The 20,137-nt window shown below is 37.3% G+C and overlaps 2 protein-coding genes across 7 annotated transcripts in view; one reads left to right on the top strand and one right to left on the bottom strand.

Annotated features, from left to right (window-relative positions):
• LOC128699200 (alpha-tocopherol transfer protein-like) overlaps positions 1-11,127 on the top strand; it is a 125,150-nt gene extending 114,023 nt beyond the window's left edge. The window contains exon 9 of the mRNA XM_053791784.2: positions 117-11,127. Coding sequence (XP_053647759.1) covers positions 117-238 — 122 coding nt within the window. The 3' untranslated portion in view covers positions 239-11,127. The remainder of the gene's footprint in view (positions 1-116) is intronic.
• A 1,213-nt stretch (positions 11,128-12,340) lies between these two features.
• Positions 12,341-20,137, bottom strand: part of mtm (phosphatidylinositol-3-phosphate phosphatase) — a 109,181-nt gene continuing 101,384 nt past the window's right edge. For all 6 annotated transcript variants that reach the window (XM_070096720.1, XM_070096722.1, XM_070096724.1 and 3 more), the window contains one exon: positions 12,341-12,954. In XM_070096720.1, the coding sequence (XP_069952821.1) occupies positions 12,820-12,954 (135 nt within the window). In that variant the 3' untranslated portion in view covers positions 12,341-12,819. The remainder of the gene's footprint in view (positions 12,955-20,137) is intronic.

Genomic DNA, 20,137 nt, shown 5'->3' with positions numbered 1-20,137 from the left:
CTGTGTGCATGATGGTTTTAAGTTTGTTTGCAGAGTTGAGCCTTTTTTTTTTTTTCCTCTTAAATGAAATATCAAACATTTCTGAAAATTGGTACTAATTCTTTTTAAATTTCCAGAACATTTCACTTATGGATTTGAAGTGTGTGAGGAACCCCCACGGCAGGGAACAATGATGGAAGCAGTCACAGATGTTGGCAGTTTAATTGGTAGCTACTATAGAAGAATGTGCATAGACTAGTGCTAGCAGCCATGCACTAGTGATGTCTAGTGCTATGAACAAGATTGCCACAGTGGTGGTAAACTGTGATGTAATAACTGATCGGTACAGTATAACAGACTTAGCATTTGTATTATGTGGGAGGGTGGCAATATTAATTGTATATTCTCAGGGAAAGATATTGCCTTGGTTAAAAATAAAACCTTGGTGGATAAACACTGTTACAAGTTAAGAAATTGGAAATACGTAAGTAACTGTTTTGTTGTGGTGCTCATAACTTGTAAAGTAACAAGTGGACACTGGTCTGTCCTTGCAAGTGCCAAGCTGCTCATCTTATTGCACAAGTTTTTCTTGCACATGATGCCCAATGGCAATTCATTGGCAAAATTTGCTGCAGACCCAGAGAATAGTTAAGTCATCACATCTTGAATAACCCCTACATTCCTATAGGATTTGTGAATGTAAATTCATTGGATTAGTTGCTATTGGCATTATTTATTATTGAAGTTAAGTTGTATAATTAATGGGTGCAAGTTTATACTTTATGCTTGACGAAGTTGATTAACTTGGCCTACTCTATTGACAAGACCATTTCAGGTGTCAGTGTACCGCCCTGTGTCCAATGTACAAACCTGGAAAGTTTAAATGAAAATGTTTGTACAATAATTTTACTAAATTATGGTTAATATCTTCCACTTTAGATTCTTGTGCTGGTAATATTCGGTACGTCAGTAGAATGTAGTAGGTCCATTACAATTTGATACAGAGCATATTTTATTAAATTTGCCTAATAAAGGGTATATTTAAAAGATGTAGATTTCTGTTGAACCCTGAGTAAAATTATCCTCAAAAAGCTGTTGTAATACAAAGTAGGCAGAGATTAGAATAATTTTAATACAGCTTAGATTTCCTTTGAATGCCCACAAAACTTTTAATTTCTAGTTGTAAATTATTGGGTATTAACATGACACACAAAATACTATTAAATCCTGCTAATTGTTGATCCAGAACTAATCTATCTACAGTGTCAAAATACTGCAGACCATAATTAACCCTTTGAGGGTTTTGGTCGTACTAGTACGTCTTACGCGTAGGGGTTTTTGACGTACTAGTACTCATAAATTCTAGCGGCCTCAAATCTAGTGGGAGAAAGCTGGTAGGCCTTCATATGAAAGAATGGGTCTATGTGGTCAGTGTGCACAGTCTAAAAAAAATCCTGCAGCACACAGTGCATAATGAGAAAAAAAAAACTTTGACCATTTTTTTTTTAATAAATCAGCGACTTTGCAGTGTATTTTCGTATGGTTTTTATTGTTGTATTCTAGTTTTCTTGGTCTCATTTTATAGAATGGAAGACATATTACAGAAATTGAGGTGATTTTGACTGGTTTTACAATGAAAAGTGCCTTGAAATTGAGCTCAAAGTAGCAGAAGTGTTCGATTTTTACCAAACTTCAAAAGTAAACAAATCGTGCCAAGCGTGCAATACACGTCAACTGGTGAGTCTAATATTCTTTCACAAGTGCACCAATAATATTTATACCATTTTTTACACTAATGCAGTAGTCTGCATAACAGTAAATCTTATATTTTTTGTGAAAATAAAAATTCAAAGTGGAAAGCAAAAGAATATAAGAGGGGCCTTGAGACGTGACTAATGACTAGAGGAAATGTCATTTTAGTGCCAGGAATGTCTTTCTTGTTTATTCTGGACCTTATTCGGAAATTGGCATCTTTTGAAATTTGTGTGAAATTGGCAAAATTGCTAAATTCTGACCACTGTACTGGATAGTTGAATTTCATAAATGGGTGGTTTCTTGCACCCATTCGATAGAAAAAATGGAGTTCTAGCGAAATATTCATGTTTTTTGTCGACTAGTACAGTGAAATTGGCCGAAAATGGGGCTCAAAGTGGGCAAAATCGCCGATGCGTAAACATCGCCGAGACCGCTAACTTTGCGAGAGCATAATTCCGTAAGTTTTCTATCAAATTTCAAACTTTTGGTGTCTTTATGATCGGGAAAAGATTCTCTATCTTTTCATAAGAGAAAATAATTTTTTTTTTTTTTTTTAAATTTGGCCAACCCTGAGAACGAGTTTCGGAGATGGCCTGTCGACCCTCAAAGGGTTAAAAGCACTGTAAACCTTGCCAAAACATCTCTTTTTATAAAATGGTTGAATAACATTTCCAGATGACTAGGAAAACATGGTGAACATTAATCCTACAAGAATCATTAAATACTAAAATCTTTTTCATAATGCCTAGATAAATTGCAAAAAAATGACTATGTAAAAAAAAAAAAAAAAAAAAAAAAAGGGGGGGGGGGGGGAGGGACTTTGGTGGTACTACAATTTACTTTAAAGTGCCATGGAAAATTATGAGTACACATTTCCACTAAGTACTAATCCTTTTACAACTAAATGAAATGCTGAATTCCACACATTAACCTAAAAAATTTTGGTGACTGACTTGATCATAAACTACAGTAAAACATTTAAATCTTATGATTGCAAGACACATGAGCCATAGTCAGCCAGTTGACTGTTCCAGTTTACTAAACATGCACCCTGAATAAATTATGGATATGGATTGTGGAAAGTCAAAAATACTTTGAATAATTTTACTTTGGAATTAAGATTTATGTAATAAGAGTGAATTGGTCATGACTATAGCAAGTTGACAGTGTAAATTTGACAGTGTTAGAAACTGATATGTTTACAAAGTGCTGATTAAGTAAATTGTTCTGGCTCATCTGGTTAGCTGGATGAGTCCTAGCGGAGGGAAGTAATGCCTTCACTTTGAAGGAAAGGTGGAAATGTATTGTTTGGAGGGTCCTACACACTGAGGTGTCAGCACACTTCTGGCAAGACAGCAATTGAATGAATAATGGGCAAATTGTTTCTTCTGTTTTGGGTCACCCTGCCTCTGTGGGAGACAGCTGGTGTGTTAAGAAAAAAAGTGTAAGGTATAATTGCATATTTAAATGGAGCGGTCATGACTCTCCAAATTGCTTCCCTCATGATCCCACACAATGGGATAACTTCAGGAGTGCCTTGATGCTTGTGAAGGGCTCTTGATCCAAGAAATTAGAGCTACCCTCCCATTCCTTGTTTTAAACCTAATTACTTCCCATTGCCTGGTTAAGACCCATAGAAGGCTTCTGATTACATGAAATAATACATTCACTGTCCCTTTTCTCTCTCGTGTGGCACTAGCCCAAACTCATTCTTTAACCCTTTCAGTGGCCGTCACATAGAAATAAATCATTAGGCCAGGGTCCCTCGCAAAGTTTTGTCATGAGCTTGGTTCTGATAAGCTGTGAGCAGTAAATTTTGGCCTAGATGTGAGAGAATGGGTCTGTGTGGTGAGTGTGCACAGTATAAAAAAAAAAAAAAAAAAAAAAAAAAAAAAATGCCCCCACATAGTGTATGATGGGAAAAGTCAAACTGACTGTGATTTCTTGGTGTCAGTTGATAGATTGGAAGACACTACTGAAATAGAAGTGATTTTAGATTGGTTCAGGACCATAATTAGCTTGAAATCGAGCTCAGAGTAGCAGAAATGTTTGATTTTTGCCATTAAACAGACCCCCAGTCTGGTTTATGGGTTAAAAAAAGGAAAAAATATTTCTTTGCAAAGGTTACAATGTGTAATTACAATTTTGATTTAACCCTTAAACTGTCCAAACGTAGACCCACGTTTTATTTTTATAGCCTCCAAATTTGGCATGATTGGCCTGAGATGCCTGGTCAGTATGTATAGAATGGGTCTTAACACTCCGTTTGCTCAGTATTAAAAAAATCTGGGACCACTTAGTTCCTTGTTGGAGCACCAGTTCAATTGAGTGCCAGCCAGAGCAAATAGCGTGATAAACACCAGGGATTCATTGATGTCGTGTCGTATTAACACCGCTTTTAAGAGAAAAGTGATGGATGTGGCCACAAGTGGTCGAGGAAATATCAAAAACCTCGATAATAACCCATGTGTAATGTTTGTGCGATATACTTTCATTTTTGATACCTCTAGTAGTGTCATCCTGCCCTAGTGTCATAACCTATGCCCTAAGTAAAGAGAAACGATTCTGGTACATGTGTAATACGTATTTGGCTGGCTGGGTGGCTGACTGACTTTGGCTGTCTCTGTATCTGTCTGTGTTTATATATATCTATCACTGTCTCTCACATGTACACACAAGTACAGTTATTATACATAGTGTAACTTACCTAGGATAACCCAAAAATTCCAGGCAAATTGCTATACAGTGCTTGTAGATATGACATAATAAGCATGACTGGCAAGTAATACGCATTTTCACGAATCAGACGTGATGACTGCATTGTATGTAATACCTGTTGGTTTACAAGCCGCTCCCTGAGACTGAGATAAGCAGACGCACAAACATGGGCAGACAGAAAGGCCAAGATACACAGGCAGACCAAGAAACACAGGCAAACAGACTTGAGACACAGAAAGACCGAGACACACGGGCAGACAGAAAGACCGAGACGTGCGCACACACAGGCAGACAGACCGAGATGCGCACACAGGCACAGAAAGACAGATAAGCAGAGCTAAACAGACAGACAAATACAGATACAGACATGCATGTTTATGTGTAACAGTGAAAACAAAGCCAGGGTTCCCTGCAGAAGTGCATGATCATCAAGAGTCACTCCATTCCTACACTGTCAGCAGTTTAGTGACACTCGTCGTAACACCATGCTTGGTTATGTGGTTATGAGAAAGGTGGGGTAGTGGTCTGTAGTGTTGTCTGTGATTATACCTGTTTGTAGTGGAGATATCGTGTTGGTCCAGATATGGTCAAGTAATGAGGCACTTGTCCTGGAGATTCTTGTTGGTTTAGTTATAGAAGGTAGTAGAAAGCAGTTATAATTCAGTTAATGGGGCACCATAAATCATAACTAGTCATTCCTGGTTGTATTTTATTGTCCCAAGAAATAAAGTAAATCTTCTATTTTTGTGTGATTAACCATTTCAGTGTTGCGACCTCTGCTTGCAAACTTGCTCCCGGGGTTAAAGTGTAAAAAAAAAAAAAAATAATTATGAAATGATGATCTTTTTCCCAAGATAACGAAACCAAAAGTACGAAATTTGATGGAAAACTTGTGGAATCGAGCTCTTTTGAAGGTAGTGGTCTTGGCAATATTTATGCATCGGCAATTTTGCCCAATTTACACTATTTTGGCCAATTCCATTGTTCCAATCAACCAAATTCGTAGCTATTTCACTAGTATTCCTCCTATTCTATCGAATGAGTACAAGAAACCGTGCATTTACATATTTCAACTATTCAATAAAGTGATCAGAGATGGGTAATTTGGCCAATTTCACACAATTAAACAATTGCCAATTTGAAAATAAGGTCCAAAATAAACAGTAGACTTTCCCGGCATTAAATAAACATTTCCTCTACTACTCAGTCACATTTTGAGGCCCCTCTTATATTATTACGCTTGCTTTTCATTTTGAAGTTTTTATTCACAAAAAATAGAAAATTTATGCAGACTGCTGCATTATTGTAATTGTATAAATGAGGTCAGTGTGTTCCTAAATATGCATTAGACTGGCCAGTTGGATGTGTATTAGACAAGCGATATCATTTGTGTACTCTGGAATGTCTGCAAAAAATCAAACATTTTCACTACTTTGAGCTCAACTTCAAGCTACTTTGTCTTGAAACTAATCAAAATCATCTCTATTTCTGTAATATATCTTCCATTCTATCAAATGAGACCAAGAAACCTAGAATAGAGCCATAAAAACCCACACGAAAATACACTGCAAAGTCGCTGTTTTAAACCACAAACACGGTTGCAGTTTTTTTGCCTTGTGCACTGCATGCAGCAGGTTTTTTTTTATATAGTGCACACTTACACATACATACTCATTCTCTCATCTCTAAACTCAGATTTACTGCTCATAGCTTATCTGAAAGAGCTGAGCTCATGGCATCATACTATGGGACAGACACCAACTTCAAAGCCCTCATACAACAGGACCAACACTGAAAAGGTTAAGAATTCAGAATGGAAGAGTGTAATATAGGAGAGGCCTAGGGACATGTTTAATGAACAGAGAAAGTGGTGTTTTAATGACAGGGGTACAAGTTTAGCACTTTGTTTTTATTACGATAATTTAGTGGCAGGAAAGTTTACATAGTTTTATTTTGGAATCTGTTTTTGAATTGTGTATAAATGTGCCAAATTACTGAATTCTGGGCACTTTATGAGGTAGTTGCAATAGTTGAATGGGTGGTGTCTTGTCCTCAGTTAATAGAAGGGAAGGCATACTAGTGAAATAGCCAAGAATTAGATCAAATTGAGCAACATAATTAATTTAAAATAGGACTCGGCAGGCGATCACCAATGCATAAATTGCGCTGAGACTGCTGAATTTGCACATACTTAGTTCCATAAGTTTTCCATCAAATTTTTTACTCTTGGTGCCAATACCTTAAGAAAAATTTCTATCAATATTAGATTTTTTTTAAAGTGGGCAGAGCAATATTAACCCGTAAACGGTCCAAACGTATATATACGTTCACTACAGTACTGCCCCAACTTTTTTGAGAAAAAAAACATTGTTGTTTTTTAATAGGAAAAAAGAGCATATGGTACCCAGGCATCCCCAATTATTTTAATATGGTGCACAGTGAGTGCTCACACCCATTCTCACATGTCTAGGCGACTCAGGCTTATCGTGGCAATGTTAAATGTAGGACACACAAAACGTATATATACGTTTGGGGCACTAGCGGTAAAAACGTATATATACGTTTGGACCGTTTACGGGGGATCTGGACAGTGAAAGGGTTATCTAATTTTTTTATCTACACTTAAATAGTAAAATATGTTCACCAGGCAAATCCCTCGAGGGAGGTTCCTTGATGCTTGTACAGGGCTCATGCTCAAAGGAAATGGACCTGCCTTTCCCTTGGATCAAACCTGGTTGCTTCCCATTCTCCCATGTGTTTTATGACCCCAAGCCACTTGAGTGCTTCCCCCTAAACATAATCATCTCCAGGTAACTTGCCACATACTAAATTATTTCCTTAAATTCCACTATCCATCAAGGGAGGTAATTTGACAAGTTCTTGATCCAAGGAATTTGAGCTACCATCCTCTTCTGATCAGGCTGGCTTAGTGTGATAGTGTTTGCTGATTTTATCTTCAATATTTTTTTTTTTTTTTTCAAATAGCATGAATGATTATCCCGGTCAGTGCTGTTCCAATTTCAAGCTGCCTGCCTCAGATCAGACCCAGTTGCCTTTCCATCCCAGGCATTGTTTGCAACCCCCCCTCCCCCCCAACTGCTTGTATTTGCACTTCCCCATGAATATAATTTTTTCCATCTTATTCATTGTCACCAGTCATGTTATTCACCTGACAAACTGCTGCCCTTAAACACCAGATATGGTACATGTTCTTACACTTTAGCACTTCAATCTTTAATTCCACAATTTTAACTTGGGTTGCTATAAGGAGACTACAAAATTGCAATGAAAATATTTTATTTAAATATACTTTTGGAGATCTATATATTTTAATTTGCATATAAAACATTTAATACAAAAAATATGGCATACAGTGGTACCTTGAATTTCGTCCGAAATTCGTTCCAGAAGGCTGTTCGAGTGCCATTACCAAACGAATTTGTTCCCATAAGGAATAATGTAAATTAGATTAGTCCGTTTCAGACCCCCAAAAATGCACTTACAAAAATACACTTACATAATTGTTTGAGTTGGGAGCTGTTCAAAATTTGAGGTACCACTGTAGTACTTCTAATGTACACATTACTATAAATTACAACATTAACTATTATTAATAGTCTTAATACATTTAAATTATACGTGCTTACTGGCAAGTCAAGTGCTTGCCAAAACTGACTGAGGGAATGGAGAAGAAACTATTAAGAAGTTACCATAAAGCAGTAGTTCCCTGAGGGTGTGGCATGCTACATGGTGCAGCGAGAGAAGATGGCAAGTGTGGGTTTCTATATGTGAATGTTTAGATGTTTTTGATTATCCTTGAATCTTCCTGCCACACTTGCCATCCTCTCTTGCCACACTGCACCCTTTGGGAACCACTGCCATAAAATATTGTTAAATATTTGCTCTGCTCTAGTCTCGGAGTGGCTGTATGTTAAAAGCAGAGTTCTTCGGGAATCAGTCCCTGTATGGGTAATTCAGTACTGAACTTAATAAATGATATTGAAAAGGTGGGTAGAATCTAAAATTGCAAAATATGCTGATGACAAAAATGGTGGGGAGGGGTTAATATGCATGACTAGGTAGGCTCAGCACTTGTCATTACTTGCAGCAAGAGCGAAGATAATCACTTCATTTTAAACCTGTAAATCTTAAGACAAATTTTTGTGAATGTAAAGATGCTAATAAATTATATAAAGATCTTGCTGTGTTGCCTGGATTTTCTATATTATAACAATGCTTCCATTTGTATTTTGTTGAAAGTTCTGACCCTTTTGGGTTTAGTGCTTACTTTGATTATAATTTGCTGAAAATCTTGAATATATCACAGGAACAGGTCTCTTATTTGTATTTAAATATGAAAATATTAAATCTGTAATAAGTCCATGACCAATTATCTGATGGTCAAACCAGTAAAATCTATCTTGCTTTTGTTGGCAAGGCTGATGCTGTATACAGAGGAAAAAAACAAAGGTTAGATTATACTTAATATGTATAAAAAGAAAATATTACACTGTCAGATGTAATATTTTCCTATTTATCACATCAGAAATTATAGAGATAAGCTGAAGTTCATGCAGATTCTGGCATGTTTTGATACTACTAGAATAGTTAAAAGGCAAATTTTCAGGTAGTGTAAAAATTAACTACCTAATAAATCTTGGTGTAATATTTTTTTAATAAAGAGCATACAGGTTTTAATTGTGTACTTTAACTTGAACAATTAATGCAATTTATTAAAAATCTATGATACTGTAATCTTCTTTACACTAAATCATATTGCTACTTCAAATACTAATTTTAAGGTGTTGCAATTCTGTATCATTCAAACTTTTATTGGGTATAAACACCTTTAAAATAATGAATTCACCTTTTTAATATTTAAAATTTTAAACTATAATACATAGCCAGTGAGGGGCTCTTGATCCAAGAATTGACTATGAATACCTCCCATACCCCCAGGAGCCATATGACCCCCATAGGTTTAGGGCCCCCCTCCCCCAGTAAATGTAATATGTGATAAATACTCCAGCAGACTTATCTTAATAGATGTTTTTAACATTCTGTAAACCTGAAATATTTATCAGAGGTAGAGTACCAACAACACAGTATTTCATAGTTAGGGGCATCTCATTGCCATATATATCTTAGGTAAATACACAATTGGAACATTTGGATACTTCATTTGTGCATTTTTCTGGCTGGGAGCTTTGCCAAAGCTTGAAAGCTCTGTGAGTGAAATGCAGCCTAAATAAAATATCCAAACACTGCCAATGAATTTGTTTACCTAAGTTGGTTGTAAGTATATACATACCATTCGTACTGTACTATTATGGTTAAGAACAGTTCTAACACTATGAAAAAACTATGGCTACTGAATTCTCTTTAGTGTTAAGCTGGTATATTATTATTGTCTTTGCATTAGATATGGGGTCAATTGTCACAGTGCTTTTGCATTCAATTAAAATTTGTTACATTTCAGACAGTATTTGTTACTTTATTAGTATATGCTAATATTTTTTTTTACATTGTAAAGAAATAGTTGTATTAAGGAAGTGAAAAATAAATTGTTGCAAGCACCCAGTTTTCACACTTGGTTAAAAAAAAAAAATGTTAGCTCAAGTGTTGTATGTCTTATTAGGCAATTCTTACCTTTTATGGGGAAGCACTAATCCCATTGGGGTCATACAGTGCCTGGGGAATGGGAGGCAATCAGGTTTTAATTAAAGGACAAGCAGCACAGCTTCAATTCCTTGGATCTAAAATCCTTCACCATTGTCCAAAAAACAAACAAAAAGGCAATTCAAAATCCAGTCTTTAGGTAAAATGGAACACAACTGAACATGTACCATTCAAAAATTGTTATTACATCCTTTAAATCCAGTGTCTGGTTACCGAAATAACTGAAATGCACAATAAAACTAGTGATAAGGTGATAATTATATATTTGTAGTATATACAATCTTATTTGTACATATTTTACAATTTCCTGTGCACTAGCATTTAAAAAAAAAATGCATAAAATAATGAACGCTATAAAATTATAAGCTTATTTTTAAGAGTATTTCAGAGGGACAACTGTACAGTGATATTCTTGACATGAACATTTTTTCCCTTGAAAAGGTAAAAATGGCATGTTAGCATGTATGATCTAGTCTGTATGTCCCTTTTGAGTTTAGCATTTATCTTTATAATAAAGGGCTAGTCACTCGTGTAAAGGCATTAGAGAGGAGCATTTTCAGAATTACAATATTCTATTCCATCTCCTTGAAGGGAGATAGCGGGAGTTAAAATGATCCTCTTTAGTGCTGTTTGTGAATGTAAGTGATCCAAAATGCAATGAAACTCCAGGGATAAATTTATGCAAATCTAGAATGTAACAGCATGCTTTGTGCTCTTGATGTACTGGTAATTATGGTACTTATGACCCCTGTGGGTTTAGTACTTACCTGTGATTATAATTGTATTATGGTATGCATTTGTTAAACAGTATATGTACTATATAATTCAAGTGCTCATTACTGATGAATTATGGAGATGTGTTTAGCCTTCAAAGAACTGTACAAATGGGTAATGGCTAGCGGGTTCTAGGCCTCACCTCTTATCAGAAAACACACTTTTCCTGGAGGGAAACACTTTTATTAATCATGACAAAAAGACAATAAAAATTTATAATTATGCCATTATTTTATTTAACTAGATTGAACTGTAATTCTAATATCCATAAATATGTACATTTTAGGAATGTGTATTTTTCTTAAATGACAAAATGCCTAGTTACCATACTTAATTTTTTATACTATATAATTAAGGAAGTACACTGATAACACTTTATGGGTTGATTATAATATAGTCCCCATCCCTTTATCCAAAACTCTTGGGGCCAGCAGTGTTTTGAATTTCAGAATGTTCACAATGTCATCATCACTATTATTCTCGTATTTATTTGTATTTAACACCATTTCTTTAAGGGGTCCCTGGACTGTGGAGTGCATGGAGTAAAAAAAAATTTTTCATTTTTATCTTGCTGAAAAATAGCTGAGCTTTCTGGCAACACCCTGGTATAATAATCATTGTTATATGATGTTCCTACAAGGAATTATGGCCATTTATAACATGTATGGTGATGCCACCTGGTGTAGCATGCATGCTGACATACCATGAATTTTACATTTTTTTTATTAATTTATATTCTTTAATATAATTCATGATTTGACATCATTGTAAAATGGGCAGTGCTAATAGAGAACCAATCAGGAACCTTTCTAGGAGGAATTGCTGTCACAGCATAAATTATGTTGGGCAACAGAGTAGCCAACAAAATGTTCTACTCTTATGCTAATATCAATAATAAGGCTTATTTACCTATCACAATTGATCTATTATGACATAAAGCAAAATATCCATAGCATAGAAATATAAAAAATACACTAGAATACTATGCAGCATAATATTAAGGCCTGCTTAGGTGGGACAAGGGACACCACCGACTAAGGCTTCTCTTCCCTCATCACTCTTTTGAGAGAAAACTGATCTAGCCAAGGGTAAACTGTAATACACTCGTAGCTTACGAAGACGTTAAAAAAAAAAAATTTGGGAATAAAAAATACGTAATTCCCAGAGTACTTGGGTATGCGCGCGTTTTGGCTATTATCTCGGAAGTAAGTTATTTACCTATTTTGTGGTGACCCATCATTAATAATGGACAAACAATGTCAGCGAACAGCAGATGCACATGTGAACACTACAAGCGCTGAGACACAACTGATGCCTGTCACTCTGGCTGTCGGTGACAAACTCCACGATAAAATTTCGGTTTTAGGAACTTTTTGAATTCGAAATAAAGGGATATGGACTGTATTAGTAACATCTGCACCTAATTTTATGAGCATTATTTTTTTTTTTTTTTTTTTTTTTTTTTTTTTTGCACATAACATTAGGTACACAAATGGTATACTGAGGTGAAGTCTTGAATGTACCACAGCCTTTGTATATAGAAAAGTTTTCTCAAGCCAGTTTTAACCTTAAGATTTACTTAAATATAATCTGGTTAATTTGTCTTTGACAAAGATAATAAAAATATTTCCTTAATATCATACACTAATAAAGAACTTTATTACTCTAGCCTTGCTTAAATAATTAGACCAAAATTTCAAACTTATTTCTTCACTATTTTATCCTTTCAATCAGGATTAACAAACTTGTACCTGGGAATGATTTTCTTTGCAACCTGCAGTAAATATAGGTCCAAAGATATGCATGGTACAGATATATACATTAATTTAATACTGATTAGTATTACAGGTAATCTCATTCATAAGGAATTATTCCCTCCACAATGCCAAATGTGATTAATATAACTTCAGCATATCATACTATAGCAGAGGCCACACGAGGAGAATCGTGTGTCTGTCTTGCTGCCAGCTCTTTCCTGAGTTCATCCACACGCTTTTCCAGTTGACCCTTGACGTGAAGGAGCTCTTTAAAACGAATGTGGACAGGCTCCTGCCAAAGTTCGTAAAACTTCATTACTATTAATGTTCTTCCAAAACAGGTTAAAATTTACACTGATCTACTTGAGTAACAGTCACATTTCTAATGCCACAGTAATAATATTACAGGGTATTTATTTTTTAACACATTGGATTATGTGGAGTAAAATAAGGGTCAGATGTGAAAAGTGGGTCATAATAAGTGTATACATCTGGAGAAGAGTGTAGAGGAGAGAGCGAGATTTTGGGAGATGTTAGGCGAGTGTGTAGGAACCCTTGAGCCAAATGAGAGTAATTGTGGTAGGGGACCTAAATGCTAAAGTAGAAGCATTTAGAGAGGGTGTGGTAGGTAAGTTTGGGGTGCCAGGTGTAAATGATAATGGGGAGCATTTGATTGGACTTTGTAGAGAAAGGGGTTTGGTTATACGTAACACATATTTTAAGAAAGAGGATAAATGTGTATACAAGTTATGATGTAGGGCAAAATGACAGTAGTTTGTTAGACTATGTATTAGCAGATAAAAGACTGTTTGGTAGACTTCAGGATGTACATGTTTATAGAGGGGCCACAGATATATCAGATCACTTTTTAGTTGTAGCTACAGTGAGTAGATGGAATGCAAGTAAGAAAGAAGTAAAGGTTTATAAACTAAAGGAGGAGGCAGTTAGGGTACGATATAAACAACTGTTGAAGGACAGATGGGCTAGAAGATGTATGGGGCAAGTTTAATAATACAGTGTTAGTGTTCAGCAGAAGTTTGTGGTTACAGGAGGGAAGAAGAGTGATTGGTGGAATGATGTAGAGAGAGTAGCAAGGGAGAAAAAGTTAGCATGAGAGGTTTTTACAAAGTAGAAGTGATGCAACGAAGTAGTATATGGAAAGAGTGACAAGGCAATGTAAAAAGAGAGCAAATGAGAGAGTGGGCGAGATGTTATTAACAAATTTTGTTGAAAATAAAAAGTTTTGGAGTGAAGATTAATAAGTTGAGAGTTAGAGGTATCGGGAAGATGGAGGGAATATTTTGAGGAATTGTTAAATGTTGATGAAGATAGGGAAGCTGTGATTTTGTGTATAGGGCAAGGAGGAATAACATCTTGGAGTGAGGAAGCACCAGTTGCGAGTGTGGAGGAAGTGTGTGGGGCAGCGAGCTGAAGGAATGGGGGTAAAGCAACTGGGATAAAGATAGAAATGTTAAAAGCAGGTGGGGATATAGTTTTGAAGTGGTTAGTATTTTTATTTAATAAATGTATGCTAAAGTGGGTAAAAATGTTATAGAGGGTGTAGTAGGTAAATTTGGGATGCCAGGGGTAAATGTAAATGGGGAGCCTTTAATTGAGCTATGTGTAGAAAGAAATTTGGTAGTAAGTAATACATATTTTATGAAAGAGGATAAATAAATATACAAGGTATGATGTAGCACGTAATGAAAGTAGTTTGTTAGATTATGTATTGGTGGATAAAAGGTTGATGGGTAGGCTCCAGGATGTACAGGTTTATAGAGGGGCAACTGATATATCGGATCATTATTTAGTTGTAGCTACAGTTAGAGTAAGAGGTAGATGGGAAAAGAGGAAGGTGGCAACAACAAGTAAGAGGGAGGTGAAAGTGTATAAACTAAGGGAGGAGGAAGTTCGGGCGAGATATAAGCGACTATTAGCAGAAAGGTGGGCTAGTGCAAAGATGAGTAGTGGGGGGGTTGAAGAGCATTGGAATAGTTTTAAAAATGCAGTATTAGAATGTGGGGCAGAAGTTTGTGGTTATAGGAGGGTGGGGGCAGGAGGAAAGAGGAGTGATTGGTGGAATGAAGTAAAGGGTGTGATAAGAGAAAAAGGTAGCTTACGAGAGGTTTTTACAAAGCAGAAGTATTATAAGAAGAGCAGAGTATATGGAGAGTAAAAGAAACGTGGAGAGAGTGCAAAAGGAGAGCAGATGTAAGAGTGGGAGAAGCACTGTCAAGAAATTTTAATGAAAAGAAAAAATTTTGGAGCGAGTTAAACAAGTTAAGAAAGCCTAGGGAAAGTATGGATTTGTCAGTTAAAAACAGAGTAGGGGAGTTAGATGGGGAGAGGGAGGTATTAGGTAGATGGCGAGAATATTTTGAGGAACTTTTAAATGTTGAGGAAGAAATGGAGGCGGTAATTTCATGCACTGGCCAGGGAGGTATACCATCTTTTAGGAGTGAAGAAGAGCAGAATGTAAGAGTGGTGGAGGTACGTGAGGCATTACGTAGAATGAAAAGGGGTAAAGCAGCTGGAACTGATGGGATCATGACAGAAATGTTAAAAGCAGGGGGGGATATAGTGTTGGAGTGGTTGGTACTTTTGTTTAATAAATGGATGAAAGAGGGGAAGGTACCTAGGGATTGGCAGAGAGCATGTATAGTCCCTTTATATAAAGGGAAAGGGGACAAAAGAGATTATAAAAATTATAGAGGAATAAGTTTACTGAGTATACCAGGAAAAGTATACGGTAGGGTTATAATTGAAAGAATTAGAGGCAAGACAAAATGTAGGATTGCGGATGAGCAGGGAGGCTTCAGAGTGGGTAGGGGATGTGTAGATCAAGTGTTTACATTGAAGCATATATGTGAACAGTATTTAGATAAAGGTAGGGAAGTTTTTATTGCATTTATGGATTTAGAAAAGGCATATGATAGAGTGGATAGAGGAGCAATGTGGCAGATGTTGCAAGTTTATGGAATAGGTGGTAAGTTACTAAATGCTGTAAAGAGCTTTTATGAGGATAGTGAGGCTCAGGTTAGGGTGTGTAGAAGAGAGGGAGAATACTTCCCGGTAAAAGTAGGTCTTAGACAGGGATGTGTAATGTCACCATAGTTGTTTAATATATTTATAGATGGGGTTGTAAAAGAAGTAAATGCTAGGGTGTTTGGGAGAGGGGTGGGATTAAATTATGGGGAATCAAATTCAAAATGGGAATTGACAGTTACTTTTTGCTGATGATACTGTGCTTATGGGAGATTCTAAAGAAAAATTGCAAAGGTTAGTGGATGAGTTTGAGAATGTGAGTAAAGGTAGAAAGTTGAAAGTGAACATAGAAAAGAGTAAGGTGATGAGGGTATCAAATGATTTAGATAAAGAAAAATTGGATATCAAATTGGGGAGTAGTAGTATGGAAGAAGTGAATGTTTTCAGATACTTGGGAGTTGATGTGTCGGCGGATGGATTTATGAAGGATGAGGTTAATCATAGAATTGATGAGGGAAAAAAGGTGAGTGGTGTGTTGAGGTATATGTGGAGTCAAAAAACGTTATCTATGGAGGCAAAGAAGGGAATGTATGAAAGTATAGTAGTACCAACACTCTATGGATGTGAAGCTTGGGTGGTAAATGCAGCAGCGAGGAGACGGTTCGAGGCAGTGGAGATGTCCTGTCTAAGGGCAATGTGTGGTGTAAATATTATGCAGAAAATTTGGAGTGTGGAAATTAGGAGAAGATGTGGAGTTAATAAAAGCATTAGTCAGAGGGCAGAAGAGGGGTTGTTGAGGTGGTTTGGTCATTTAGAGAGAATGGATCAAAGTAGAATGACATGGAAAGCATATAAATCTATAGGGGAAGGAAGGAGGGGTAGGGGTCGTCCTCGAAAGGGTTGGAAAGAGGGGTTAAAGGAGATTTTGTGGGCTAGGGGCTTGTACTTCCAGCAAGCATGCATGAGCGTGTTAGGAGTGAATGGAGGCGAATGATACTTGGGACCTGACGATCTGTTGGAGTGTGAGCAGGGTAATATTTAGTGAAGGGATTCAGGGAAACCGGTTATGTTCATATAGTTGGACTTGAGTCCTGGAAATGGGAAGTACAATGCCTGCACTTTAAAGGAGGGGTTTGGGATAGTGGCAGTTTGGAGGGATATGTTGTGTATCTTTATACGTATATGCTTCTAAGCTGTTGTATTCTGAGCACCTCTGCAAAAGCAGTGATAATGTGTGAGTGTGGTGAAAGTGTTGAATGATGATGAAAGTATTTTCTTTTTGGGGATTTTCTTTCTTTTTTGGGTCACCCTGCCTCGGTGGGAGACGGCCGACTTGTTGAAAAAAAAAAAAAAAAAAAAGTATGGAAGAGGGTTGGGTACCTAGGGACTGGCGGAGAGTATGCATAGTTCCTTTATATAAAGGCAAAGGGGACAAAAGAAAGTAAAAATTATAGGGGAATAAGTCTGTTGAGTATGCCTGGTAAAGTGTATTATAGTTATTATTGACAGCAGGATAGCAGATGAACAAGGAGGCTTTAGGAAAGGTAGGGAGTGTGTTGACCAAGTGTTCGCAGTGAAACACATAGGTGAACAGTATTTAGATAAAGGTAAAGAGGTTTTTGTGGCATTTATGGATTTGGAAAAGGCATATGATAAGGTGGATAGGGGGGGGGGGGCAACATGGCAGATGTTGCAAATGTATGGAATAGGTGGTTTCTGTAAGTGATGAAAAGTTTTACGAGGATAGTGAGCCTCAGGTTAGAGTATGTAGGCGAGAGGGGAATTATTTCCCAGTAAAAGTAGGCCTTAGACAGAGATGTGTGATGTCACCATGGTTGTTCAATATATTTAATGATGGAGTAGAAGTGAAAGCTCAGGTGTTGGCAAAAGGTGTGGGGTTGAAAGATAATGAATTTAACACAAAGTGGGAGTTGTCACAGTTGCTCTTTGCTGATGACACTGTGCTTTTGGGAGATTTTGAAAAGAAGTTGCAGTGGTTGGTTGATGAGTTTGGTAGGGTATGTAAAAGAAGGAAGTTAAAAGTGAATATATGAAAAAGTAAGGTGATGAGGATAACAAAATTAGGTAACGGAAGATTGGAGGGAGAGAGTATGGAGGAGGCGCATGTGTTCAGATATTTGGAAGTGGATGGGTCTATGAAGGATGAGGTGAATCATAGAATTGAGGGGAAAAAAGTGAGTGATGCACTGAGGAGTCTGTGGAAATGAAGAATTTTATCCATGAAAGCAAAGAGGGGAATGTATGAGAGTATAGTTATACCAATGCTCTTGTATGGGTGTGAGGCATGGGCTGTGAATGTTGCAACAAGGAGAAGGTTGGAGGCAGTGAAGATGCCATGTCTGAGGGCAATATGTGGCGTGAATATAATGTAGAGAATCCATAGTCTGGAGATTAGGAGGAGGTGTGGGATTACCGAAACTATTATCCAGAGGGCTGAGGAGGGGTTTTTGAGATGGTTTGGACATGCAGAGAGGGTGGAACGAAATAGAATAACTTCGAGAGCATGTAAATCTGTAGTGGAGGGAAGGCGGGGTAGGGGTCGGCCTAGGAAAGGTTGGAGGGAGGGGGCAAAGGAGGTTTTGTGTGCGAGGGGCTTGGACTTCCAGTGAGCGTATTAGACAGGAGCAAATGGAGACAAATGGTTTTTAGGACTTGACGTGCTGTTGGAGTGTAAGCAAGGTAACATTTATGAAGGGATTCAGGAAAACCGGCAGGCTGGACTCGAGTCCTGGAGATGGGAAGTACAGTGTCTGCGCTCTGAAGGAGGGGTGTTAATGTTGTACTTTTATAATTGTAGTGTAGGCATGCCTCTGGCAAGACAGTGATGGAGTGAATGATGAAAGTTTTTCTTTTTCGGGTCACCCTGCCTTGGTGGGAAACGGCCAATGTGTTAATAAAAAAGAAAAAAACACTGGCTGTCTCCCACCAAGGCAGGGCAGCCCGATAAAGAAAAACTTTCATCATTCACTCCATCACTTGCCAGAGGCGTGCTTACACTAGTTATAAAACTGCAACTTCAGAGAAAATGTGTACTCTATATTACTGGGGGTAACCATAGAAAATTATTCCTTTCGTATGCCTTCACTCAGAGCATCATTTCTTCTAAAGATGGTGTTACGTGAGAATGGGAGTGTTGCTCTTTATTTATTCTACCGTATCAAAGTGGAGACAACTTGTACATAAACCAGACACGTTCACCTGGTTTGTTTACATAACTCCATGCCTGTCTTCTCTCATGTACTCATTTTCTCTCTCTCTCTCTCTCATTTATTTGTTTTATCTCGTTTACTCGCCTCAGACCCTATATTAAGACTACAAATATTTTAAGGTAAGTAACGAGTGAACTGTATATGCATTTTATCGCTCTGTGAGGCTTTAAATATCATAGAATATTATGTGTGGGTGGGGTGGCCTGGTATGGTAGCCTGGCTGGCTACCAAACATACCACACTTGATTTCTTACAATAAATACTACTCATCTCACCCTACATTAAGACTACAAATATTTTAAGGTAAGTAATGAGTGTACGTACTATGCAGTATACAGTGGACCCTCGACCAACGATATTAATCCGTTCCTGAGAGCTCATCGTTAATCGAAATTATCGTTAGTTGAGTTAATTTTCCCCATAAGAAATAATGGAAATCAAATTAATCCATTCCTGACACCCCAAAGTATTGAAAAAAAAAAAAATTTACCACATGAAATATTAATTTTAATACACACAAACTGAAGAAGACATGCACAGTTACATGACACTTACCTTTATTGAAGATCTGGTGATGATTGATGGGATGGGAGGAGGGGAGAGTGTTGATGGTGTTAGTGTTTAGAAGGGGAATCCCCTTCCATTAGGACTTAAGGTGGCAAGTCCTTTTCCGGGGTTACTTCCCTTCTTCTTTTAATGCCACTAGGACCAGCTTGAGTCACTGGACCTCTGTTGCACAACATATCTGTCCATAGAGGCCTGTACCTCCCATTCCTTTATGACATTCCTAAAGTGTTTCACAACATTGTCAGTGTACAGGTTGCCAACACGGCTTGCAGTAGCTGTGTCAGGGTGATTCTCATCAAAAAAGGTTTGCACTTTAAGCCACATTGCACACATTTCCTTAATCTTTGAAGTAGGCAACTTCTTCAATTTCTCTATCCCCTCCTCCGAAGCAGTTTCCTCAGGTCTGGCCTCTTGCTGTTGAAGATGATCTAGCAGCTCATCAGTGGTTAGTTCTTCATTGTCCTCCTCCACCAACTCTTCCACATCCTCCCCACTAACCTCCAACCCCAAGGACTTCCCCAGTGCTACAATGGATTCCTCAACTGGCATAGGATTCTCAGGGTTAGCCTCAAACCCTTCAGAATCCCTTTTGTCTACACATTCTGGCCACAGTTTTTTCCAAGCAGAGTTCAAGGTCCTCTTAGTCACTTCCTCCCAAGCCTTACCTATAATGTTTACACAATTGAGGATGCT

This window comes from Cherax quadricarinatus, chromosome 54 (genome assembly GCF_038502225.1).
Source record: "Cherax quadricarinatus isolate ZL_2023a chromosome 54, ASM3850222v1, whole genome shotgun sequence".
Lineage (NCBI taxonomy): Eukaryota > Metazoa > Arthropoda > Malacostraca > Decapoda > Parastacidae > Cherax > Cherax quadricarinatus.
Note: the sequence above shows the minus strand (reverse complement) of the source record. Positions and strands in the feature narration are given on the sequence as shown.